The 26,852-nt window shown below is 35.2% G+C and overlaps 1 protein-coding gene across 1 annotated transcript in view; it reads left to right on the top strand.

The window, feature by feature from the left end:
* Window positions 1–26,852, top strand: part of PJA2 (praja ring finger ubiquitin ligase 2) — a 76,299-nt gene that overhangs the window by 35,480 nt on the left and 13,967 nt on the right. The window contains exons 5-7 of the mRNA XM_065874205.1: window positions 6,639–6,824; window positions 18,772–18,957; window positions 24,462–24,573. Of these exons, the coding sequence (XP_065730277.1) occupies window positions 6,639–6,824; window positions 18,772–18,957; window positions 24,462–24,573 (484 nt within the window). The remainder of the gene's footprint in view (window positions 1–6,638; window positions 6,825–18,771; window positions 18,958–24,461; window positions 24,574–26,852) is intronic.

The following is a 26,852-nucleotide window of genomic DNA, read 5'->3' as shown; positions in this document are numbered from 1 at the left end:
TTTCAGCCATGCCAGCACATTTTAACCTTAGGCCTAATTGCTCTGAAGAGAGGTTAACCACTTCTTATCTCTTAACCACTTCTTATAGTACTTGAGGTTTTTTGGCAGAGTTTTTGTCCCTAGGCCTTAACCTTGCTTAAAAGGTAAAAAACCTTACCAAAGATAAAAATGTCAGGACAACTTTTTTGTTGTTGTTGATGACTTTGGGAGAATAAAAAGAATATTGGTTATTTAGTTGATTACAATTTGATATACTTAAAAGGGATTTATTGAAATCCTCCCAGGGGTCACATTTTGTTTCAGGTACTCTGTAAATACAAATAATCATGATTCCTGTTGCCTTGGTGTTCACCAGCCTTATGAGGAAGACAGAATATACAGATAATTATCATGAGGCTAAATTAAGCTCCTTTCCTCTCCTGTATGTTTGCTGAAAGCCATGAAGAAAGCTCCTCTGATCTCGCTATCTCCAAACAAGTAAAACATCTATGAACAACCAAAACAAAGATCTTTAAGCACATGCTCTAATATTTTAGGAACACTTTATATCTTGTTTCCAAGTTCATAGAAGTTTAAAAGGAGTAAATTGGGGATAAATAACTTTGTTCCTCAGGCATGCTAGGGAGTCATAGATTACAATATTTTGATACTAGGGGAAAAGATCAGAAAGTTGTAAAAGGCAGGCAGAATTCAAAAAGAAAAACCAGGGACTTCCCTGGAGGTCCCATCGTACTGCCAAGGGCTCAGGTCTGATCCCTGGTCAGGGAACTAAGGTCCCACAACCTGCCTGGCACAGCCAAAAAACCAAACCATTTGGGCCTTATTTACAAAATTAAGTAGACATAGATTTGAACAGCTTCCATTTGTATTACTTTATTACAACATAGTTCAGTGTTAGTACTAGTAAAAAGTACCAAACTGTTAGATTATGTTTAGTATACTATTTTGGAAAATGCAGAGAATTATATAATATGTTTTAATATAATTTCCTTCCAGAGTATTTTCAATAAAATTCAAAAGTGTTTTTGATCCACAGATGGTCAGATAAGAAAATTACCTAAAACTTCACTCTTCCCTAAGCTCCTATATAGTTGAGTTTTTGTGGATGTGATAAATATCAAAGAAGACAAACAAACCATTCCTTGGGGGACTTAGGGAATAAGAGGTTGCTTTTGCCTGGTTTTACTTCTGTATCTTATTTATACCTAGATTTGTACATAAAATGTTTTGTCTAGAAACCACATATAATTTTATTTATGTGAAAAAGGTTTTTTGATTCACAATTGAATCTGTAAAGAGTGTAATACTTGAGTAAGTTATAGTTTTTTGCTCTTGCATATACCTCTAAATGTTAATGGGAGACAGTACTAAGGAAAGACCATATAAAAGTCACAGTGGTATTTTAGTTTTTACTTTGAAAAATTTTTAATGTTTGACTCATATGCTTTTATAATCAAGAATAAATGGGTCCTCGTTAGTCCATGACCATTTTGTGTCCTGTTTGTTCTGTTGGTTGTTCTCCTTGAAAAGTTATTTTAAAATCTTTTCTCTTTTTGCTTTTAGTTCCTTATACTCCTGTCATTCTTAGTGGATAACTTTGTCTCTGCTTTCCTGGAGATACTGAAATAATTAAATGTGAACTTTCTTGTTTTCCTCTCCTCCATCAGAATACATATTAACATACTAACATATTAGAATATGTTGGTATTGGTTCCTATTTTAAATTTCTTCTTCAGTGAAGAGAGCTGACTTTTCTCATTCTGTGCCTGCAGTCATATCTGACACCTTACATATCTGTTACCTTTACTCCTGGGTTCCTTTTCTAAATCCTGGGGGCAGCTTTCATTGATCTTGCTCCCTCTTTTAACTACTTGCCTGTTTATATTTTCTCTGACACTGCTGAATTTTCAGAATAAATGTTCCACATACTCTGCTTCTGTTCCTTCACTATCCACTATTATTAAATGCCTCAAAATCTAACTCCCTGTATTATTTCTATATTCTCCCATGTTAACGGTGACCTCCCAATTTCCATAGCCAATTGATTTTTTTCTCTACCCATTTTCTTTGACTTCAGTGCTACCATTGAGCTGTTTGCTCACCCTTTTCTGCTCCATGGTTTCTCTTCCATTGACCTATGTTCGATGCTTCTTTGCTGCATCTTCTTTGGGGTCTGCAAACTTTTTTTAAAAGTTTGACCAGATAGTAAATATTTTAGGCTTTGTGGACCAAAAGGCAATATTGAGGATATTATGTGGATACTTGTATGACCATTTTAAAATGAAAAAAACATCCTTAGCGTCCGGGCCACTAAAAAACAGACAGGTGGCCGGATTTGGCTTCTGCTCCAGGGCATAATTTGCTGACCTCTGGTATAAAGCTGTTGGGTGACCAGGAGGCTGATACTGCTATTCAGTAAGACCAGAGGATGTCAAGTAGATTTTCTTTGGTAGAGAAAAGAGGAAAATGGTGGTGTGCTGGTAGGAAATCCAAATGAAATTTCTAAGCAAACCGCTTATATAATGAAAGAAGTAACTACCTTTATTAAATGTTTACCATTTTCCAAAAATTGTGCAAAACATTTTATCTGTGGTATTCATTTAAACAGCACTGTAGGCCTGAAAAGTAAATATTAATATCCTCATTTTACAGATGAGGAGAAGTGAGCTCAGGGAAGTTCATTCATTGCCCAGGCTTGTACTAGTAAGTACTGAGCAGATCCTAACCTAAACTCTGTCAGACTTCAGAGCTTGCTCTTGCCATTGTGGCGTTCCACTGCCACGGTGAAAAAGGCTATCGTATGTTGTAGATGGAACTTTCACCTGATGTTAAATGTAGTATTTTGTTTCTTCAGTAAAGAAATTGCCTGTGGTAGGTTTTTTGTTTTTCATAGTAAAAAATCTTAGCCATCGATTCATAGTTTCCTCTGACTAGCCCTCTGAGCCAGTTTGGACTTTTAGAGCTACAAATTATTAATAGACATTAAGTTTGAAATTTTTCATAGATAATAACATTCAGAATGAATTATTAATAGGAAATTATTGATTACTTTCTATCACTTATATCACAAATGTATGTTAATTTCTGGGGAACGTACTTCAAAGACGATTAATTATTGGCCCTCTTTAAATAAACTGATATCACTGAAAGTTGTCTATGTAAAGTCGTTTGATAGCACAGTCTTAACTTCCGAGAGCTTACAGGTGCTTCACAATTGAGACAGATCTCCTTAGATGCTTTTCTGGGAAAAGGAACTGTGATTTTGCACTTAGAAAAATACCTTTAAAAGCAGTGTTAAAGAAGCAGCTGCACTTTAGTGGTTTAGACTGAACGAATAAGAAGGCTAGTCGATGAATTAATTGAAAAACAAAAGAAGCAGTGTTGTAGAGGAAGGTCTTGAAAGAGTGATCTGGTCCTGAAATGGGAAAAAAGGTGAAGTGATTGTGAAGACATTCTTGGTGGTGGGAGGAATAGTTGTGATGAAAATTCGTATTTGGGGGACAGCACTTGGAATAGAGCATATTGGAAGGAAAGAGTTGGATGTAAGGATGTACTCATAACTGGGATCGGATGTAGTAAATCATAAGTGCCATTCGAAGTTCAAACTTTTTTTTTTCTGTAGGCCAGTATTTTTTAAAGAGGGTAAAATATATTAAGTGGCACACAGACAAGTGTTTTTAATTTTTATCATTATATATTTATATTAGTGTGAATCAAAAAAAATATAGCTAGCACATCAAATTTGGAACTTTATGGATATTGCTTAAGAGATAACTAAAATGTATTTGAGTGAAAAAAAACCGTTGTTTAAAAAAAAGATTTGTTAATAGTTGCTGATGATATTATTTACTAAGCACTGTTAGAATGTTTTCTATATATTAACTCATTTATTCCTCAAATGAGCTCAATGAGATAGTGGATGCTATTATATTTACCTGATAGGTGAGGCAATAAAGGTACAGAGAGGTTAAGTAACTTTTTCACAGCTAATAACTGGTGCATTCAAATCCAGGCCAGCTGACTCCAGAACCTGTGTTCTCAACTGCTGTACCTTAAGACACAGTGTTAATGTACAACTGTAGCAAAAATTGTGAGGACTGTAGGCAAATGGCTTAAGTTTATGAAATGCAGCTTTAGTAGAGAGGAACTGTTGAAAATTTTTGGAGTAATGTTATAAATGTACTGTTTGATATAAATGGAAGTGATAGGGATATTCAGAATGCGTTCTTTAAGTGAGTTGAGGGATTTGGGATTAAGTTTAGGGACACCAGTTAATAATTGATTGTCTCAATCTAGGTTTGGAGAAAAGCACTTGAACCAAGGTTTGTTAGGGGAAATGGAGAAAAAGGAGTTAGGACATAAGAGCCATTGGACAGAAAGAATGGAAAGTAAAAAAGGACTTAAAAGTGGAGAGTTTGTGAAGAGTCAAAGATATGTGGTTTCCAGCTTAAGGGCAGGGTAATACCATTAGATAGAAAATCAAGAAAGGGACTTATATGGCAGATGAATTTTGTTATAAAAATATAATTTTTAAAAGGAGGCTGAAAATCTAAAAATGTTTGGTGGGCAGTTAGTGGTTATAAAAGCTTAGTATGGTGATCAGGGCTGGGGATATATATTTAAAACTTATCTACTTTGAGGTGAGTGTTATGTGTAATGAGTAATAATGATGTAGGCCAGGGGTCTGCAAACTTTCTTAAGGGGCCAGATAGTAAATATGTTAGGTTTTTTAAACTAAGAGGCAAAATCCAATATAAATAGGTAAAAAAAAAAACATTTTTAGCTCACATACCATAAAACAAACAAAACAGGCAGCAGGGCCAGATTTGGCTAAAAGGCTATAGTTTGCCAGTCCTTGACATAAGCTTCTTAAATATGTTGACTGTTTATCATAGACATTCTTTTTCTATTGAAATTTGGAGATATTCCATCAGTTATTTCATTAATTCAGAAAAGTTCAGAAGTTTCATATGTTATCTTTCTGGACAGGATCAATCTCTGAGAGAAATGTTTAAAAAATGAAATTCACTTTTAAGTAGATGTTAAAAATTGCCAGAAATTAATCTAGAAATCCAACCCTACTTCTTAAAAACATTTCAAAACTGGAGTTGGTAATTTAGCTGTGAATTTGAGAAGCTTCATTGTCAAGGGAAGTTAGCTCAGTAAGCTCCTTTAAAACTATTTTCTGTGTTAGATTTTGACACTGATACAAGTCTGGAAATGATTTACTTGATCTTAGATTATTCTTTGGGTCACAGAAAATTTTACAGAATATAAGCAGTTTTGGCTCATACCCAGTGAAGGAACACCTTTTATTTGCTATGCCAGGGCTCTGTTCTATTTCTTCTCCAGGATGTTTGGGCCCTGAAAATTGGAAATTGATTTTTTTTTTTTTTACTTCTGCTAACTTCTCAGAGCTCAGATTAATGCTGCTCTTCGTTAATTGCATCTTGGGTTTATCTGCCTGTAGAAGGAGACAATACCAATTATCACTTCCTTTCAAAAAAGTAAATTAAATTTTGTTATTTTTGGGTTTCTTAAAAGTCAGTGCACAAAGGGTAATATCTTTAAGAGAATTCTTGACCAGAATGGTTGATATGGTTAGAAAAAGCATTTAAGATTTATTTTCAACACTGTTAAGTAATATTTTAGCTTCTGGTAGTATAAGATGTCTGATGCTTTGCGAGTTGTTGAATGTAGCCAAATTAACCAAAGTTAAATACGTATACTATCTAAAAGTAATTCTTCAGAGATTTTTTTATTAACCCTTTTATCACACTTTTTCATTCCTTATCGAAATATTCTCTTGAGTTGAAATTTATTTTGTGTTCACAGTCTTACCAAAGGACTTCAGTAAAGATTTGTCAGTGCTGCTTTTTATGAATTGAATCTCTCTCCATTGTAAAGTTTTTTGTAAAACGAAGAAAAAAGTAAGCTTTTAAAACATGGTAATAGTGAAAATATATTCATAGAGGATGTAATATCAGTTGTCAGTATGTAATTAGAAAGTTGTTTTAAGTCAGGTGAGTAATAACTCTATTATTTATTCCAGATAGCATTTAATCTGGCATTATCGAATAAATTACTGAAAATTTTGTGTAGAAGTATGTCTAAAATATAAAGAACCTGTGTCTAAGCACCATGGAATTAGTTACTTTAATGAAGAAGATAATAAATTGATAATTTCATAACTTGCTATATGCTATGTTCATTTGAAAAAGTTATATTCTGCTGAATATTTATCTCTGTATTTATTTATTTATTTATTTATTTATTTTATTTATTTTTTTTTTTTGCGGTATGCGGGCCTCTTACTGTTGTGGCCTCTCCCATTGCGGAGCACAGGCTCTGGACGCGCAGGCTCAGCGGCCATGGCTCACGGGCCCAGCCGCTCTGCAGCATGTGGGATCCTCCCAGACCGGGGCACGAACCCGTGTCCCCTGCATCGGCAGGCGGACTCTCAACCACTGCGCCACCAGGGAAGCCCTGTATTTATTTTTAAAGTATGTTAAAATTTAATTGGCACCTGATGAAACATGTAGAGCATCAGTACTCCACTCTCTACCATGATGCCTGGTTAACACTCCAAATGATAAATGCACTTGTAATGACAGTATATTTCTGTTCTAAATTTGCAGTTCAGAATGCAGTGATGGAGAATGGTCTGCCTCTTTGCCTCATCGATTTTCTGGTACGGAAAAAGATCAGTCCTCAAGTGATGAAAGCTGGGAGACTCTGCCAGGAAAAGATGAGAATGAACCTGAACTACAAAGTGATAGCAGTGGTCCCGAAGAGGAAAACCAAGAATTGTCTCTTCAGGAAGGGTATGTTCACAGTAAGATTTGTTATTTTTATGCATACTGCACAAGAGTGTTATACATCACATTCAGATGTTGGGTATGCTATTAATTGCATTTACAAGCCCTATGTAGGATCAGTAGATCCTGCTGAATTTTGTTATGCCTTCGGTGTTTTCCAAAGAACAATTAAATTGAAAATACTGGTAATTACAGTGTCTTGTCTTAGATACAGTATGTGTTTCCATTTTGCTTTATTGAAGAAATGTTGGACATTTGAAAGATCATTTTGGTAAGTCAGGTATGAGTGAATCAGAGCTGCCATTGCTATTCAGTGAAGATAATAGCAAGAGAGAAGGGAAACCCTCAGAGGGAAATCAGTGATTTTTTCATGGAAATGCAGGCAGTAGGAAAAGTTGAAGTTTTAATATTTCTCTCTAATTGCATTGGATATCTCTAGAAATTAGTGGTTGATGATATATATCTTTGTCTTTTCCTAACTTTAATGGGAATGCTCTAGTGCAGGGCTTGTCAAATTTATATTACAAAGGGCCAAATAGTAAATATTTCCAGCTTTGTGTGTCAGTTTCTGTTGGAGCTCCTCAGTTCTACTGTTATAGGGTAAAAGTAGCCATAGACAATATGTAAATGAATGGGTGTAACTGTCTTCCAACAAAATTGTATTTATAAAATTGGCAAGCTGGAAATAACCTGTGGGCCATAGTTTACCAGCCCTTGCTCCGCTAGTATTTCCCTAGTAAGAATGATTTGGGGTTTTAGGTTGATTTCATACATGTACACACACACATACACAATTTTTTTGTCTTAAATCACACTAAGGAAATTAAAATAAAATTTTTTTTTAAATTGGGGTATCGTTGCTTTACAATGTTGTGTTAGTTTCTGCTGTACAGCAAAGTGAATCAGCTATATGTACACATATATCCCCTCTTTTTCTGGATTTTCTTCCCATTTAGGTCACCACAGAGCATTGAGTAGAGTTCCCTATGCTATACAGCAGGTTCTCATTAGTTATCTGTTTTATACATATTAGTGTATATATGTCAATCCCAATCACACAAAGGAAATTTTACCCTGTTTGTATTTTATAGGTTTCTGGCAAGAATGTTCGTTGAATTTTATTAAAGTCTTGTTAGCACCAATGGAAATGATATAATGATTTTTTACTTTTGGCCTAATGATCATGAGCAATTATATTTATTTATTTATATATTTGTGTGTGTGTGTGTGTGTATATATATATATATATACACACATATATATACACAAATATATATTTGTGTGAGTGTGTGTGTGTATATCTTTTGGTGTTTAAATAGCTATTTATTCCTTTAAAGACTGTTAGTATTTGCTTGTGAAACCTTCTAGGCTTGGTGCTTTGTTGTGAGGGAGTGTTTCTTTGATAATTAAAATTTTTTTCTTTAATAATTGGTTCTAATTTAGTCTCTCAAGGGAACTATTTTGGTAAATATGTTTTCTTAGGAAAAACCTGTTTCAACTTGGACATTACAATTTTTACTTTTCAAAAAGTATAAATTTCCAGTTTGAGATTACTTCTGTAAGAAACTCTGGAAATAAAGCATATTAGAAAATTTGTAAAGAAAGAAATGTAAGAACATAATTGGTCTTGATAGTGGTAGGTTGAGGTGGCATTTTTTTCCTTTTCCTAACTTTATGTTTGATCATCTCTAATCACTATTAGTTAGTTTACTAAGTTTTATTAATTTTTTCGTATGTAATTTGTGATAGTAACTATTCATGCAACAGATATTTATTGAGCATATAGTATGTGCCAAGCATGGTACTGGATCCTGGGATTATATCAGTGAACAAGACAAATAAGATTCTCCCATGAAGTTTACCTTGTGGTGGGAGAGGCAGGTAATAAACAAGATACAAATATGATAAATTACAAACTGATAATTACTGTGAAGGGAATAAAACATTAATGTGATAAAATAACTGACAGGGGCTTACATTAATTAGAGTGCTCAGGGAGGACTTCTCTTAGGAATTGACTTTTGAGCTGAGCTCTAAAAGATGAGAATTAGCGGTTAGTTGAAGGAGAGCTTTCTAGGCAAAAAGAAAGATGAGAGCAGAGATACTGAAAAGGAAAGGGCTTGGCATGTAAGATGGTAGTGGGGCTGAAGCAGATGAGTGGAAAGAATAATAATAAGAGATGAAGTTGGCAGGAACCAGACTATGCAGGACATGTAGCATCTGGAATTTGTTCAGAGAGCAGTGAGATTTTAAGTGAGGAATTAACTGATTTGACACACATTTTTAAAGGATCACTCTAACAGTTTTGTGGAGATCGAATTGGAAAGGGACTAAAGTAAAAAAGAGGATGAGAGTGGATTAGGCTGTGAGGGGATGGTAGTGAGAATTTAAAAAGGTGAAGAGGTTTCAGAATATTTTTGAGTTATAAGTATTAGGAAGGATTGGGTGTGAGATGAGGGAGAAATCAGTCAGTTATGCCTAGGTTTTTTGGTTGGAACATTGGGTAGATGTTAATGTTGTTGACTGAGATGAGGAAGCCTGAGGAGAGGACTGGGAAGTAGGAACTCCTTTTTGAAATTTTAAGTGCCAGTGAGACATGCATTGTAGATGGCAGGAGGCACTTGGATATTTAACCTACAAGTTTAAGGAAAGTATCCTGAATTGTAGGTAGATGTACAGGTATATGTATAAACAGAAACACATTTGAAAATCATCAGCTACTTGCATTGATATCCTACAATAATAAAACCGGTAGTTTGATTAAAAAAAAATAGAAGTCAAGTGGTGAGGGGGGACAGAACTAAAATGCTGGACAGCAGTAGTATTTCAGTTGATGGGGGAAGATCAGAGTTGAAGTGTATAGTTTGGGAGAGGTCTGAAAGTTAACTGCTGACATGTTAAATTTGTATGGTAAAATTTCAAGGGTAACAACTACAAGAATAAATACAGAGTATATGTATTGGAAACCAGTAGAAGAGGAAAAAAGGAGTTTAAGACATAGAAAAATAACATTTAAAGTCAATCCAAATAACAGTTAAAAAAAAAAGGAAGAAAAAGCATAAAAAAGGGAAGAAAAATAGATGAAAAAGCAGGATGTAAGAAAAAGTCCTGTCATAAATATAAATTGCTTACTCTCTGCTTGTGAAAGAAAAGCTTCAAATCAGTTGGATTTTTTTAAAGTTAAATGCTGTTTACAAAAGACACACTTAAAGCATTAACATACAGAAAGATTGAAAGTAAAAGGGCAGAAAATGATATTTCAGGGAAACACTAACTAAATGAAAATGGACTAATTATACTAACATTAGCAATTTAGACTTAAAGACAGAAAAAGCATTAATGGGGAGAGTGGAGATCACTATGTAGTAAGTCCAATTTACTAGTAAAATGTAGCAGTTTTAAACTTGAATGCACAGACTTAAAATATATACATCAAAATTTAACCAAGCTAGAGAATATTGACAGATTTTCTGTCATATTAGAAAATTTTTAAATACCTTTCTCAATTAATAATTCATGGATATAAAAAATTAATTGCAGATTTGAACAACTTACTTAAGCTTGCTTTAATGAACACTGCATGCTGTGGAATACACAAACACACAAAAACTGAACATGTACTAGACTGCAAAGTACAGGTTAACACATTTCAAAGAATCAATGTCCTAGAGACCATTTTCTCTGACCACAGTGCAATTAATTTAGAAATAAATAATACAAATATAAATTCTTAATATATAAATATACTTTATATAAAACCCTCCATGCATTTTAAATTATCCATCCTTTTAAAAAAGCAGTAGGACAGGGCTTCCCTGGTGGCACAGTGGTTGAGAGTCCGCCTGCCGATGCAAGGGACACGGGTTCGTGCCCCGGTCCGGGAAGATCCCACATGCCGCGGAGCAGCCATGGCCGCTGAGCCTGCGCGTCCGGAGCCTGTGCTCTGCAACGGGAGAGGCCACAACAGTGAGAGGCCCGCATACCACAAAAAAAAAAAGCAGTAGGACAAAGAAGAAATTATACTAGAAGTTTAAAACGCTCACCAACTCAATGATAATGGAAATACCACCAATCAAAATCTGTGGAATTGCAATGAAATTGATATTTAAAGGGAAATTTATCTTTATAAATGCTTATGTTAGAAAAGAACCAAAGCTGAAAGTGGAGTAGCTATGCATTTAACTTAAAAAACAGAAAAGGAATATTAGAATCAACAAAGAAACTAAGGAGGTAAGAATTAGAATTAGGGAAGATAAGAACAAAATTCAATAAATCAGAAAACAGTTACGATAGAGAGAATCAAAGAAATCAGAAGTTGATACTTTGAAAAGATTAAGAAAAAGAGACATTCTACTTGATAGTGAACAGGAAAATAAAGATGACACAAATAAATAATATGGAAATACAAAAGTGGACACAGCTGCAAACACAATAAAGTTTGTATAGACTTTTTAAAAAGAGTCCTATGAACTTTATACCAGTAAATTTGAAAACTTAGAAGTTGACAAATTCCTAGAAAAATAGAATTCACCAAAAGTCACTCAAGAAGAAATAGGAAACCTAACTAATATGATAACTATTACAGATACATAATCAGTGGTTTAAAATCTTCCCATGGAGAAAACAACTGATCCAGGTGATTTTAGAGCTGAATTCTCTTAAACTAAACTTTCAAGGATCATATCACACTACCCTTCGAGAGAATGGAAAAAGAACTATTTCTCCAAGTCATTCAAATAAGGCCAATATAACCCTAATACCAAAAGAGTTTGTGAAGGAAATTATAAACCTATTTCGTTCATTAAAATACACATCAGAATCTTAAACAGAATTACTGGAAATCTGAATTTGTAAGTGTATTTCTTTAACAGATAAAACTCAGTTACCAATCTGAGTTTATTCCAGATATGCAAAAGTAGTTTCACATTGAATACCTGTAAATGTCATCACCAAATCGTTAGCAAAATAGAGGAGAAAATTCATATGATAAATTCTGTAGATGCAAGGGGAAAAAAATCACTTAGTAATGTTCAGTGCCTCCTTATGAAAAGAATTCAGAAACTAAGATCAGAACAGAATTTCCTTGCCCTCATAAAAACTGTCTAAAAAAAATAGAAATCATTTCAATAAGGAAGCATTAAAAAAAAATTCCCCCTTAAGATCAGGAGCAAGACAAGTTGCACCATTTCTGTAGCCATTGCGGGGGAAGTATTAGCATGGCAGGATGGGAGAATAATAAAAGGCAGAAAAATAAAAGAAGATGTAAAGGAAGAAACACCGAAAAGGAAAGAACCAAACTAGGAAAATATATTTATAGTAGAAAGTCTTAATGTGCAGAATGTATAAAGAACTTCTAGGGCTTCCCTGGTGGCGCAGTGGTTGAGAGTCCGCCTGCCGATGCAGGGGATGCGGGTTTGTGCCCCGGTCCGGGAAGATCCCACATGCCATGGAGCAGCTGGGCCCGTGAGCCATGGCCTCTGAGCCTGCGCGTCCAGAGCCTGTGCTCCACAACAGGAGAGGCCACAACAGTGAGAGGCCCGTGTACCGCAAAAAAAAAAAAAGAACTCCTAGACATCAGTAAGAAAAACTGACAGTCTGATTGCAAAATCACCAAAACATTGAGCAGGTAATTCAATGAAGAAGAAATATTAATGGTGAATAAAAATATCAAAAGATGCTTACTTAGATCGTTAGTAATCAGGGGAGTGTACATTAAGATTACAAGGAGGTATCATCTTTTACCCACCCGTCGGATTAGCAAATATTAAGAAATATGACAATGTCAGGTGTTTTGGAGGATATAAATCAGTTCTTACACACTGCTGGTTGAGGTGGATATTACCCAAGTATTAATTAATAAGAGAAAAATTAGTGGCATATTCGTACATGGAGTATTACATAGCAATGGTAATGAATGAGCCACAGCTACATGCAAAAACATGGATGAACCTTAAAGATAGAATGTTGAGTGAGAACAACTATTCCTGGGAAAATGTGTATGATACCTATTTCATAAAGCTTAAAAACAAGCAGTAGTAAATATCTTGTTTAAGTATGCAAAAATAGTGAAAACATCTTTCAAAAAGCAATGGAGGTGGGGCTTCCCTGGTGGCACAGTGGTTAAGAATCCTCCTGCCAATGCAGGGGACACGGGTTCAATCCCTGGTCCAAGAGGATCTCACGAGCCATGGAGCAGCTGGGCCCATGCACTGCAACTGCTGAGCCTGCGCTCTAGAGCCAGCGAGCCACAACTACTGAGCCTGCGTGCCACAACTGTTGAGGCCCGCACGCCTGAAGCCCCTGCTCCGCAACAAGAGAAGCCACCACAATGAGAAGCCCGTGCACCGCAATGAAGAGTGGCCCCTGCTCGCTGCAACTAGAGAAAGCCTGCGTGCACAGCAACGAAGACCCAACGCAGCCAAAAATTTAAAAAATAATAATAATAAATATTTTTAAAAATTAAAAAAAAAAAAAGCAATAGAGGGACTTCCCTGGTGGTCCAGTGGTTAAGAATCCTCCTTGCAATGCAGGGGACGCCGGTTCAATCCCTGGTTGGGGAACTAGGATCCTGCATGCCATGGGGCATGCACACCACAACTAGAGAGCCCATGTGCCACAACAAAATATCCGGTGTGCTGCAACCAAGACCCAACGCAGCCAAAAAAATGCATAAATAAATAAATATTTAAAAAAAGAAAAATGCAGTGGAATGACAACAGCATCAACAAGATAGTACTTTGCTCTGTGGTCAGGCCAAGGGGATAGGAAAAGTGTAGAAAACAAGGTATATGCTAGTCAGTGGTAATATTCTAGTTCCTGGCTTAAGTGGTGGGTTTATGAATGTTCAGTATAATATGCTTTATAACTAAAATAGATTGTATATATTTTGCATTTGAAAAAATAAGAAATTAAAAAATAAAGGGAATTGAAGGTGAGAAAGTGGAGATACCCAATTCTTTACTAAAGGGAAGGGATTACAGGTGGATTTTGGGCCTAGAAAAGTGTTGTTCTCACCCCTAAAAACCTAAAAGCATGATTGTTTGCTTGTAGAATGTTCAAGAAGAAAGTAATTAACTGATAATTATAGCAAAGATAAAGTGAAGTTCTTGAGAAGATAAGAAGATGAAAAGGGATCCAGAGCTCAGGGAGAGGGTCTATAGGAGCAGAGACTCCTCCATTGTAACTAGTGGAAAGGTAACAGGTAGGTACAAGTGTAGATGAGTCTGTAGATTTGCTGCTGGGAAGAAAAGATGAGGCTCAAGTGACTTCAGTATTCTCATTGTTACTAGATGTTGAGAGATGGGGAGGATAGGAAGGTGACATTTAAGAAGAAAAAGGTGGGAAATGGGCTTTCAGAGAACCAGGCAACAGACTTACTAGGTAGACACTTAGTAATTGCTGGACAGTATTAAGTGTCCATTTGAGATTTATGTTTTTGAATTTAAAATTAAATTAGAGACATCACACTTTTGTATTTTTCTTTAGGCTTTTCCAGCTGTTCTGGTGGCTTTACAAACTTTTAATGTAAATACTCTTAACATTTTTTAGTAAAAATTTAATAATAAAATTTTTCTATTAATCAATGCTAAATATATTAGACTAAAGAAACAGTTCTTCAAATTAAGTGTTGGGAATCCATCTTTGCAACTGGATGCCATGGAATCCATGCAAAGGATTTGCAACAGGGTACCCTTGATTTTGTAAGCTGTAATTCCCTTTAGGCTTTTTTGACTCTTAAGTCAAATTTCATTTACTTTCTTCTGTACTTTACCTCCACGATAGGGATTAGAAATCTTAAACATTTGCTATACAATTAGTATTATTAAAAATGAGCTTATATCCAAAGCTTAGCAAGTACTTAAATGTATGTGTGTCTTGTTATAAAATGAAAACCGGTTAGTTAAATACCATTTAACTAGGAATGTTTATTCTGTTCAGAATTTTATAAATTTTATATTATAAGAAAATAAATTTCTTATAATATAGCTATATTACTTTAAAATGTTGGTATTAACCTGAAGATTTAATATTCTGTGCTGTTTTTAATGGATACTCAAATTGCTGATTTTATTAGCTAAAGGAAGCCACTCAGATTTGTAAAATCAGAGTAGTTAGTGTTTTCAGGGATTTAATTTGATTTGTCTGCCTTTCATTTTCTTCACTTCTCAGGAAATTCTACGATGCATGATTATATAATAGCATATTTTAAAACATTTTAATGAAAATTTCTTTAAGATACCCAATAGTATTAGTTTATTGGTATATCTTAATGCTTTTAATATTGCTATTCCAGTAATGTTATTAAATTTAGTTTCTGTTATTGAAAAATAGAGATCTTTAATCATGAAGCATAAATCATAAAGGGAGCAACAGTCTATTTATCTGAAGCTTTGACGTAACAGTATGGCCTGTAATTAAGAGAATATCATGTGGGTGGTCTTCTAGGATTTTCACTGGAGGTAGGTTGTGCAGATACCTGATGGGGCATTTTTCGCTTCCTGTTACGGCAGCAGCATTCATTTCCTCCAGACTGTGCTGAAATTGCTTAAAGGGAAAGAACAGATTGGCAATTTCCCTTCCCAGGTGAAATACTTGTGACGTTGGTAGTAGTGGCAGTAGGGCTTCTGCATCTTCCATCTACTGGGTTACTTTTTTAGAGTTGACCATTTGGAGGTATGATTAAATAATATGTCTTTTTAAGTCTCATAAATTACTGTGTAACATTGTAATGACATTTTGTTGATTTTTGAATTACCAAAATGAAGAAAGGGCCTTGGAGGTCTAAATTTTTGTGAATGTGTTACTTATGGTGTGTGTGTGGTATGGGCATATGTGTATATATATAGGGAGGAAGAAAACAGAGATTGCTGAAACGTTTTCAAGATTTTTTAAGCATCTAAACTTACATTATATACTTACATTCCCATGGGGATATTTGTTTCTCTTGTTAGCTACACAAAATGAAAGATACTTTTGACCCTAGTATTCAGAATCTCTTTTTTTTTTTAGGATCAAAATTCCTTTTATTATAGTATCAAGCCAACTCTGGCCCAGCACATGGCTACTCTTCTAGCCTGATAAGTTTTGTGTTAAATGGTGAATGAACTTTATGTAACATGTTGAAAGCATATGCTACACAGCACTTATTTTCTGTTTCTGTAACTGTGTTATAATGAGTCGTGAAAGACAATCAAATGTTTAAGCAAAATATGTAGCCAAGAATTCTTTATATAGTAAAAGAGTATTAATGACATTTTTGTTTATTGATTCAGAATTATTTCTTATTTTAGTTTCCTTCTTTGAATTTAAAAAACTCATAAATTAATGTTTATTTCTTATACTGAATCATTTTCACCAACATATTTGAGTTTTATGTTATGCATCTGAAGTACAGAGTAACAGTCTTTTTTTTTTTTTTGCGGTACGTGGGCCTCTCACTGTTGTAGCCTCTCCCGTTGCGGAGCACAGGCTCCAGACGAGCAGGCTCAGCGGTCATGGCTCATGGGCCCAGCCGCTCCGCGGCATGTGGGATCTTCCCAGACCAGGGCACGAACCCATGTCCCCTGCATCGGCAGGCGGACTCTCAACCACTGCGCCACCAGGGAAGCCCACAGAGTCATTTTGACGGCTGTATAATAGGAAACAGAAATGTATTTAGAAATAACAGACATTTCCAAGGACTATTCTGGGCTTAATCTCTAAATTATTCGACTTTTAAAAGATTATTTTTCGGGCTTCCCTGGTGGCGCAGTGGTTGGGAGTCCGCCTGCCGATGAGGGGGACGCGGGTTCGTGCCCCGGTCGGGGAGGATCCCACATGCCGCGGAGCGGCTGGGCCCGTGAGCCATGGCCGTTGAGCCTGCGCGTCCGGAGCCTGTGCTCAGCAACGGGAGAGGCCACGACAGTGAGAGGCCCGCGTACAGCAAAAAAAAAAAAAAAAAAAAAAAAAAAAAAAGATTATTTTTCAAGGATTTATTATTACATTTGCAACACAGAGAGAGAGAGAGTACCTATGATGTGTCAAGCACTTGTTACAGGAAGTGAGGCTACAATGATGAGAGACAACATTGTATGCCCTTGAGAAGTTCCCAGTCTAGGAGAAGACAAATGAGTCACCAGAAGAGTTACAGTACAATGTGGCAAGTACTCTCATAAAGGTGTGAAGAGAGATGTGCTGTTTAGGAATTTTTAGTTTGATTTTGTATTTTAAAACCATTTGAGGCTTAATTTTTCATTGGACTTAATTATTATGCATGAAAATAAAGCATCTACTATCTTTATGTATTAGACATTAAAATTTTTACAAAATAAGCACATTTTGTTATGCTAATTTCTCTAATTTTATGAGACTAAATCTTATAAATGTGTTATTCTGAAGTGTAGTTTAGGATCTGAAATTAAAGAAACATTTATGAGTTTAGCTATACAAAGAGATACTGTTTCTTTGTATTTAAAATGTGTTGATTCTTCTATGTGGGCATTATCTGCATCTCTTTCATAAATATTTTTATCCCTCAAGTTAAATTTGCACATTAGAATGAATAGAATTCTAATTAGAGTTGTTCTTCAAGTTGAAATACATAAATTGTTGTATAACATTATTTCTCATCTTAAAACCCAAACTAAAATTAAACTTTGCCAAGACTATATTTAACCTCCTTTTGATATAGTAAAAGGTATTTTTTTGTTAAATAAACTGAAAAAGAAAATCCTACCAGTATAATTTATTTATAAATGGTTATTGCAGCCTTGAAATACCTTTTTTTCCTTATATATTATAATTATTAATATTTCTCAATTTGGTCTTTGTGTCCAGATTTTTGGTGTTTTGACTTTTCTGTGTTTTCTTTAATGTGTATGTTGTGAAATTTAACAATCTGTTTATCTTTGGCTTCAAGGTTTTGCATAATGTTTAAAATGACACTGAGATTTTTGTAAAAATGTCTCTCCTGATTCTTCTTGTACTTTTTTTGTTTAGTGGTGTTGAGGATGGACATGCATTTTTTAAAAGTAGATACGGAATTTATTTAAGGCTAAATAATGACATAGAGATTTAACTCCCTCCCTCCAGGTGGATACCCAGTTGTCTCAATATCATTTATCGAGTGATCCTTTTTTTTATAGTTTTGAAATACTTCTTTCATCTTTCTTATTTTCTTTATTGATTTCTCTGTCCCTGTTTCTGTGAGCTTATTTTCTAGTGGGAGAATGACTAACAGTAAACAAATAAGAAAATGATAAGTAAAAGTAAGTTCTATAATGAAAACAAGAAGAATGACATATAGTCAGTGACTGGTGATCTACTTAAAATGAGTGGTCAAGACAGGCTTCCCTGAAAGAAGTGACATTTACTCTGAAAACCAAGGAAGGAAGCTGTGCAAAACTCTGGTGAAAGTACATTTCAGGTAGAGGAAATGGCCCCAAGGTGAATGACCTCCATGTGCTCCAAGAGAAGAAAGAATAGTAGGAGTATAGTAAATGAGGGATGGGGGAAGAGCGGTGAGGAATATAGGAAGAGTTGGAAAAGAGGGCTGAGGGGAAAGCATGTATAACGTAGAGATTTGTAGGCTGGGCTGAGCATTTGGGTTTTATTTTAACTGTGAAGGGAAACTACTCAAGATCAGGGCTTAAAGATTCAGATTGTCTAGGATGAGTTTTTCTTATTTTTCTCCTGCAAAAGAGGAAATATAGGAACATAGTATGTATATCAAATAAATAGGTTATTATGTAATTAGGAGCTATTTCTATATACATATGACTCTATAACAAATTTGCTTCCCTTTTAAATAATTTTACATTTTAAAGAAAACAGATTTTTAGAATCATCTAAGTACCAAGAATTTAGAACTCAAAGAATAAAGAATCTACTTGCACTAAATAGAACTCTTTAAAGAAAAAATTTATGATGTGTTTTAAAAATAATATTTTTTCTTCCATTAAAATGTTTGTATTAGGGAACAGACATCCTTGGAAGAAGGAGAAATTCCTTGGTTACAGTACAATGAAGTCAATGAAAGCAGCAGTGATGAAGGAAATGAGCCTGCCAACGAATTTGCACAGCCAGAAGCTTTCATGTTGGATGGTAACAATAACCTTGAGGATGACTCCAGTGTGAGTGAAGACTTGGATGTGGACTGGAGGTATGTAGCACAGTGTGTTTACCATCCTTAATTGATCATTGAGTAGAATTTGTTTTTGATTCTTAATTATGAAAACTGAATCTTTGATAATCAGCTAAGAAATAGCTCAGTTTTCTCATCTGTCAGTCTTCCTCTCCTCAAAACTCATTTCAGGTGTCACTTCATAGGTGAACTTCTTTCTTACTCCAGTCATGACCTCTTCCTTCTTTGACCATTAGCTCTGAGGAAGCTCACTTTATATCCTAGTTATTTATACACTTAATGGTTTGAGGTTTCCGACTTTTAAACTTGGCTTTTTAAAAAAAAATTTTTATACAACAAATACATGTCATGTATCCCAATCTCCTTAATACAACACTTAGTATAATCCTTTAAAAATAAAAAGTCCATGATGAATACTACCTGAAGAATTTCAAAACCTGTGATTGAATCATAAGACTATAGTTTTCCTTCTCCATATGCAAAATATGGGAAATATAATTGTACCTTCTCAGAAATGTTGAATGTATTAAATTTACTTTATGCTGACAAAGAACAGTGAGCTTCAAATAAAAGTAATATATAAATTAAATGGATTATAGAATTGTTATGGCTCATGGTATAATGATCAGAATTTAACTGTTTTGGTTTATAAACTTAGACTTATTTTTCAAGTGTGCAGTAACCCTCTGGAAGCAGCTAGTTATTGAGATATAGAGGGAATGTTCCAACTAGTCCCTTTTTGTTACTTTTTCTGGAAAAATCATGACTTGGTACTACCCTCGTTTTCATCTCTGCACAGATATATTTTTAAGAATTTGTCTTGTTTTTCCGGTTAAAATTCCGTTACAGAAAATTTAGAAAAATAAAGGTAAGAAAAACTCATTCATACCCCTGGTAACCCTTCAAGTTTCTAGAACTTATGCTTTTAAGGCCTGCTTTGTGTCTTCAATTTCTCTTTCTGAGTGTTTAGTTACTTCTTTATACTTCTCCAAATTGTTCCAGACATGAAACTCAACATCTCTATGAATTCCTCCTTACTGTTTACTTTTCTCACTCCCCAGGGGAAGAAAAAAATTATATGTTCAGAGCAGACCCTTATTGACCATGTTGTGGAAGTAGAAGTGGGGTTTCCTCACAGCCACACAATTTGTAATTCCATCCTAAATATTCTCCTCCAAAACCTATTTTCTGTCTTCCCAAACATTGTGGAAAATCAGTGGCTTCATCTAGTCCTAGTCTTGGCGATCTCGACACCCCCTTCATCTCTTCCCTCTTATATGTCTGCCTATTCCCCTGTTACTGAACTCCTTGTTAATTCTGATGTCTTCTCTGATGACATTATACAAAGTCATTACAGTGCTCAGCAGGTGACAGAATTGCCGATTTAGTGTCATCTATGTGTGTTGGGAAGCAGTTATGGTTTTATATGAGGAATTACGTTCTTTTGCACATTTTTCAAATTTTATGAATATAATTTTTACAGCTCCATTATATAGGTGCTCCATCCTATAGATGCACTAAAATTTAATTATTTCCCCATTGAAATAGTGCAGTAAACTTCCCCCCCATAAAACTTGATTTGTACTTCAGTTTATTTCTTTAGGACAGATTAACAAGAGGTGACATTACTGAGATGTGTGATATTTTTTAAGATCTCGATGTATTGGATGTATTTCTACGTAACTTTCAAAACAGGTTTCACATAAAAATTTTTTTTCTCCACTTGTTTTTGCAGTCCATTGGTCCCACCAGCTTTTTTTTTTTTCTTAATTATTTTATTTATTCTTGGCTGCGTTGCTTTTCTCTAGTTGCGGTGAGCGGGGGCTACTCTTTGTCATGGTGCGCAGGCTTCTCATTGCAGTGGCTTCTCTAGTTGCGGAGCTCGGGCTTTAGGCACGCAGAGAGTGCAGGCTCAGTAGTTGTGGCGCACGGGCTTAATTGCTCCACGACATGTGGGATCTTCCCGGACCAGGGCTCGAACCCGTGTCCCCTGCATTGGCAGGCGGATTCTTAACCACTGTGCCACCAGGGAAGCCCTCACATAAAAATTTGAAGGTATAATCAAGGTCTTTATTGAACAAAATTTAGCTTAAATTTGAAAACTTCTAATTCATTGATGATCTTTCTAGATATGGCTGTTGTATTAAGATTTTAGAGACATTGCTGGTTGTTTCAAAATTTGGGGAGCTTCAAAGTACTTTTTTTTTTAATATGGAAAACAATTTAGCATTGATTTTAAGACAAAATTTTTGAAGGTTACTGTTCTGAATTTTGTCTAGATATGGCAATACCTCCTTATTTGCTTTTGTGGTACTCTATTCAATTTATATGGTAGTAGCTAAATGTTGATAAGGTGAAAATATGGTTTGATTTTCATATTAAAATATCATGTCATTTTGACAACTAAAAGGAAAAGCCATGACAAACAGCAGCAATTCTTATCTAAAGCCAAAATTTGAGACACTTTCTTTTCAGTTTTGCCACTGCTTAGGAAAAAAATTAAATCCCTTTGGTTTTTTTATTTTAGCTTAAAGGAAAATGGAAAAAGTCCTCTATCAAAAGTTTGTTGGTTTATTTGTTTTGACTAAGTCACAGAAATATTGTAGAATAACCAGAGAATATTTCATAGATTGGTGTGGTAGGAGTTGATGTGGAGAAAACATAGATTTTGGATTTAGACATATCCCAAATGTACCATTTATTTATTCTTTGATAACAACTTAAGCTTTCTTTTGGCTAGAAATTGGGGTTATAATTATTATTTTTTAATAATTATTAACTTAATAAGAAATCAGGGTTGTAATAATTAACCTAATAAGATTGTGAGAAATTAATTCTTTGTGGATATTACCATGCTTTAATAATAGAATTTTTAAACTCCTTTGAAATTATTTCAGACTTACAGAAACATGGAAAAAGTAGTACAGAAAATTCCCATATATCTCTGAGATTCCCTAAATGTTAACATTTACCATATTTGTGTTACCATTCTTTCTTTCCTTTCTTTATATTCATATTTTTTTTCTGACGCATTTATGTGTAAGTTGCAAACATGATGCCTCTTTACTCATAAATAGCCTAGAATGAATTTCATAAAAACAAGGATATTTTCTTATATAGCATAATAAAATTGTCAAAATGAGGAAATTAACACTGATACAATACGATTATCTAATCTACACACCTATTCAAATGTCTGTAATTGTCCCACTAATGCCATTTTTGGTCCAATCCAAGACCACCATGTTAGTTAACATGTTTCTTTAGTTTCTTTTAACCTGGAATTTTCCTCAGTCTTCTTTGTCTTTTATAACTTTGACATTTTTAAAAGTACAGGCCATTTATTTTGTAGAATGTCCCTCAGGTTGGTTTTGTCCAATGTCATAATTAGATTCGAGTTACACATTTTTAGCAGGAATACCTTAGAAACAATGTTCTGTTCTCAGTTCATATCAGAAGGCACATGGTGTCGAATTGTCCCATTACTGATGATGTTAATTCTGATCACTTCGTAAAGGTTTTATCTTTCAGATATCATCACTGTACAGTTGCCATTTTTAGCTTTATGTAAGCGTCTAGTGGGAAGATAACCTGTTTCCTTTCAAACTATCAAGCTTCCAACTACTAGTTTTAGTGTCCTTGGTGATTGTTGTCTGAGACAGTTATGACCATAGTGTTTATCAAATGAATGATACTAGAATTTTTAATATTAGCTGATTATTCTTAAGTTACCAAATTACAATCAAATACCATGCTCTGAGTGTCTAGATTTGTTTGGCCTAGAGAAGAAAAGAATTATTGGGGGATAGTTGACTCCAATCATTGGAAGGAGTTTTCTGCGAAGGGAAAGTGGGCATAGTTTGTGTTGCTTCAGCAGGCAGAACTAGAGCACTTACTTCACATAAGTTTCAAACTTCTATTAGGGCTCTCCCATACCGCATGCACCTGCTTAGAAAGCGGTATGTTTTCCGCATGGAGGAAATGGTTCTACTGTTTCTTGAATGCCTACTCTGGTGCCATCTCTGTGCAAGGCACCTGTGTGCATCTACTCACTTAATTTGTTTTACAGATAAAAGAAACAGTAACAGTTAAATAATATTTTCATACTGTTTAACTATGACTCAGTTAAATGTGACATTAAATTCCTATCTGACTCCAAGACTCTTCCTCTTTGCACTACATTTCACTGATAGATGAATGAGTTCTAGTATTGCAGAGGAGGTTTATTCAGTAATCTTAGTTTTAATTCTAATTCTAAAATCTGTGATTGTAGGAAAACGTCTGTTCCTTTGTACCATGTGATGTCTGCTGATTTCTAGATACTATGAAGCTTTAATATATTCTTCATAAGAGTACTTCTGTATCTCTGGGCAATAGATTTGTAATTTTAATGGTGGCAGAAAGATTGACATCATAACTGTTTTGAGCTAGCATGTGTAACTGGATTTTTCTGACTATGATATTCAGTTTCTGATAGAAATGCGGAAGTCAACAGAAGTTTTCCTTTAGGTAGACAAAATAAGCTCCGTTTTGGAGATCTTGGATTTGAGGTGGTAGGAGTTCATTGAGGTAAAGTGCCCCACAGAAAACTAAAAATGTAGGTCAAGAACTCAAGAGGGATTTTGGAATTAGAGGTTTAGGGATCATCTGTAGAAAGGATAATTGAAGGGGTGGACTTGAATGTAATTGCCGAGGGAACAAGGTTTAGAAAGAAGAGGACTGAGGATATACTTAACGTTTTCTGAATCTTGAAATACTTAATATTTCTAAGACTAGAGAAAAAGGAGGAATCCATGTATATGTAGGCATAGAGGAAGCAGATAAGGACCAGATTAAGACATAATATTTTTCTTCAAGGGGCTTACAACCCTTCAGAAAAAAATACTAATAATAAAAATGAGCAATTAGGAGCTAAATCTTTTTCAAACTGAATAATAAGGGAGGAGCCCTAGTTTTTAGAAGAATAGAAGAGAGATTAATGAGATAAACTTGAGAAAATAAAATTTTCTTAAGCCCGAAGTAATTAAGCAGTACAAGGTAAGAGAAGAAAAAGAGGCTTTGAACAATGAAAGAATTAAAATAAATGCAGTATTCTTAACATGTTCTCACCTAAATTTAGATTGGAAACTAAAATAAAGGGGAAAGATATGGTAAAGAATTAGGAGGGAATTGTAGGAAAACGTCTGTTCCTTTGTACCATGTGATGTCTGCTGATTTCTAGATACTACCTTTATCCCAGCCGTAAACAGTTCCCAGAGCTAGAACTAGAAACAGAGAATTTTCTTACAAACTTTGTGCAGTGAGTGTGGCAGCCTGTTGGGGCTGGGAATAGTATCTTACCTCCTTATGCTTAGCGTTTAACTGTTCTGTTGGGTTCTTCCTGCCCCTCACCGCACGAGATTTATATTAAAATATTTTAAGGTTTTCTGCTTGTAGCATCTTTATTGGCTTGTCAGTATGCTAATATAATTATGTCTTCACTATAAAGGTTTCCCAAATCACGGTTGTACTTTTTTTTCCAGCCTGTTTGACGGCTTTGCAGATGGACTAGGAGTTGCTGAAGCTATTTCTTATGTGGACCCTCAGTTCCTCACTTACATGGCACTAGAAGAACGCTTAGCCCAGGCTATGGAGGTATTTTAGTGCTTATTTTAGTGCTCTGGTACCCATATATAGGTTGGTGGGATGCCAAGTGATAACAATTAAAGGTTTCTTTAACTGCTTTTAAGAAAAGGTGAATAATTTTCTTACCAATTTAATAACAATTACTGAATAGTGATTCAGTATGTGTATAGAAATTGTACTTGACATCCTGCCAATTTGCCTAAAATTACAGTATTTTCCAGTTTTTACTACAGAATGTAAAGTGTTTGTTTTGCTTGCATTTAGAAAATGTTCTTTCTCTATAGAATTACTGTATACAGGTCTGTGAATCTGAATATTTTATACACACACACACACACACACACACAGGTATATTTGTTAACTTCAATTAAAGATCTCTAAAGATATATTACAAATCACTTCCCTTTTTTGGTTCTTAAGGCTTCTGAATCTATCTAGCTGCTTAATGTAGTTAGAAAAGTTATTCCCTCTCATCCCCACACACATACACAGGTTAATAAATGTGGCACATTTGGTGTCTGTTTGTCTTGCCTTCTTTGCTTTATTTGACCAAAACACAATAACTTGTTCATAATTGTATTTGCCTATGGTCAAAAGCCCAAGCATTTTCATGTTTGGGAACTTCCCCTGCACTAGTGAATTTTGTTGTAAGAAGTCTTTCTTTTTTTTTTTTTTTTTTTTTTTTTTTTATGCGTTACGCGGGCCTCTCACTGTTGTGGCCTCTCCCGTTGCGGAGGACAGGCTCCGGACGCGCAGGCTCAGCGGCCATGGCTCACGGGCCCAGCCGCTCCGCGGCATGTGGGATCTTCCCAGACCGGGGCACGAACCCGTGTCCCCTGCATCGGCAGGCGGACTCTCAACCACTGCGCCACCAGGGAAGCCCAGAAGTCTTTCTTTAAATCACTATTTCCACAGTGATTTCCAAAGTAGATGAACAGTAATAACGTGAATGAGTCAAAAGTGAGAGAACAAAAATGAAAGAGGGAACTTTCAGGAACACTATAATACCATTTTATCTTGAAATGTTATGAGATCAGAAAGCCCAGTCCTGGTGGCGCAGTGGTTGAGAGTCCACCTGCCGATGCAGGGAACATGGGTTCGCGCCCCGGTCCGGGAAGATCCCACATGCCGCGGAGCGGCTGGACCCGTGAGCCATGGTTGCTGAGCCTGTGCGTCCGGAGCCTGTGCTCCGCAACGGGAGAGGCCACAACAGTGAGAGGCCTGCGTACCGCAAAAAAAAAAAAGAAAAAAAAAAAAAAAAGAAAGAAAGCCCAGTTTAGATTTATAAATTAGGTATTAGGTAGATAGGGAGATCCAGACCTATTTATCTACACACACATATGCATGCACAGGTACACACACAAGTTAGCTCTGCATTGGTATCACTTTTTTAAGTGTGTGTAATCTTCCATGGAGATCATTGCTGTCAGTTATGCATTATAGTGTATGTTTTTCTCAAAGTGACCATAGCAGAAATACTGTGTATCATTTTGAAATGTATAGAAATATCAAATCACTATGTAGTGTAACGAACTAATACAGTGTGCTAGGTCAATTATACTTCAAAAACAAACTCAGGAAAAGAATCAGATTTGTGGTTACTAGAGGCAGGGGGTTGGGGGGAGGGGGAATTGGATGAAGGTAGTCAAAAGGCATAAACTTTCAGTTATAAGATAAATAAGTACTAGGGTTGTAATGTGCAACGTGATAAATATAATTAACACTGCTGTATATTGTATATGAAAGTTGTTGAGAGAGTAAATCCTAAGAGTTCTCATCACAAGGAAATAACTTTTTTTCTATTTCTTTAATTTTGCATCTATATTGAGATGATGGGTGCTCACTAAACTTATTGGGATAATCATTTCATGGTGTATGTAAGTCACATCATTATGCTATATATGTTAAACTTACATGGTGCTGTATGTCAATTATATCTCAATAAAACTGGGAGAAGAAAAAGAAAAATACTATGTACTAGAAGAAAAGTCAGAATATCATGCGACAGGATAATACACTTAGGACTTTTCCCAGATTATATAACTTGCCTTGCCAAATTCTGACACATGGGAAACAGTGACACAGCATGATAACCTGCATCAGGAATAGAATATATAAAGACTAAGGATCACTAACTTCCTTGAGTTAAAGACATTTTAAGTGACCACATGGAATATACATCAATATTAGAGTCTGGTTTCACAGTCGTTAAATAGTTTGTTTCCATTATTATGCTAGTGGTTTATGATTCCTACAATATGGAGATGTCTTTATAAAGAAGTTTTGAA

The sequence above is a fragment of the Phocoena phocoena genome, chromosome 3 (assembly GCF_963924675.1).
Source record: "Phocoena phocoena chromosome 3, mPhoPho1.1, whole genome shotgun sequence".
NCBI lineage: Eukaryota > Metazoa > Chordata > Mammalia > Artiodactyla > Phocoenidae > Phocoena > Phocoena phocoena.
Note: the sequence above shows the minus strand (reverse complement) of the source record. Positions and strands in the feature narration are given on the sequence as shown.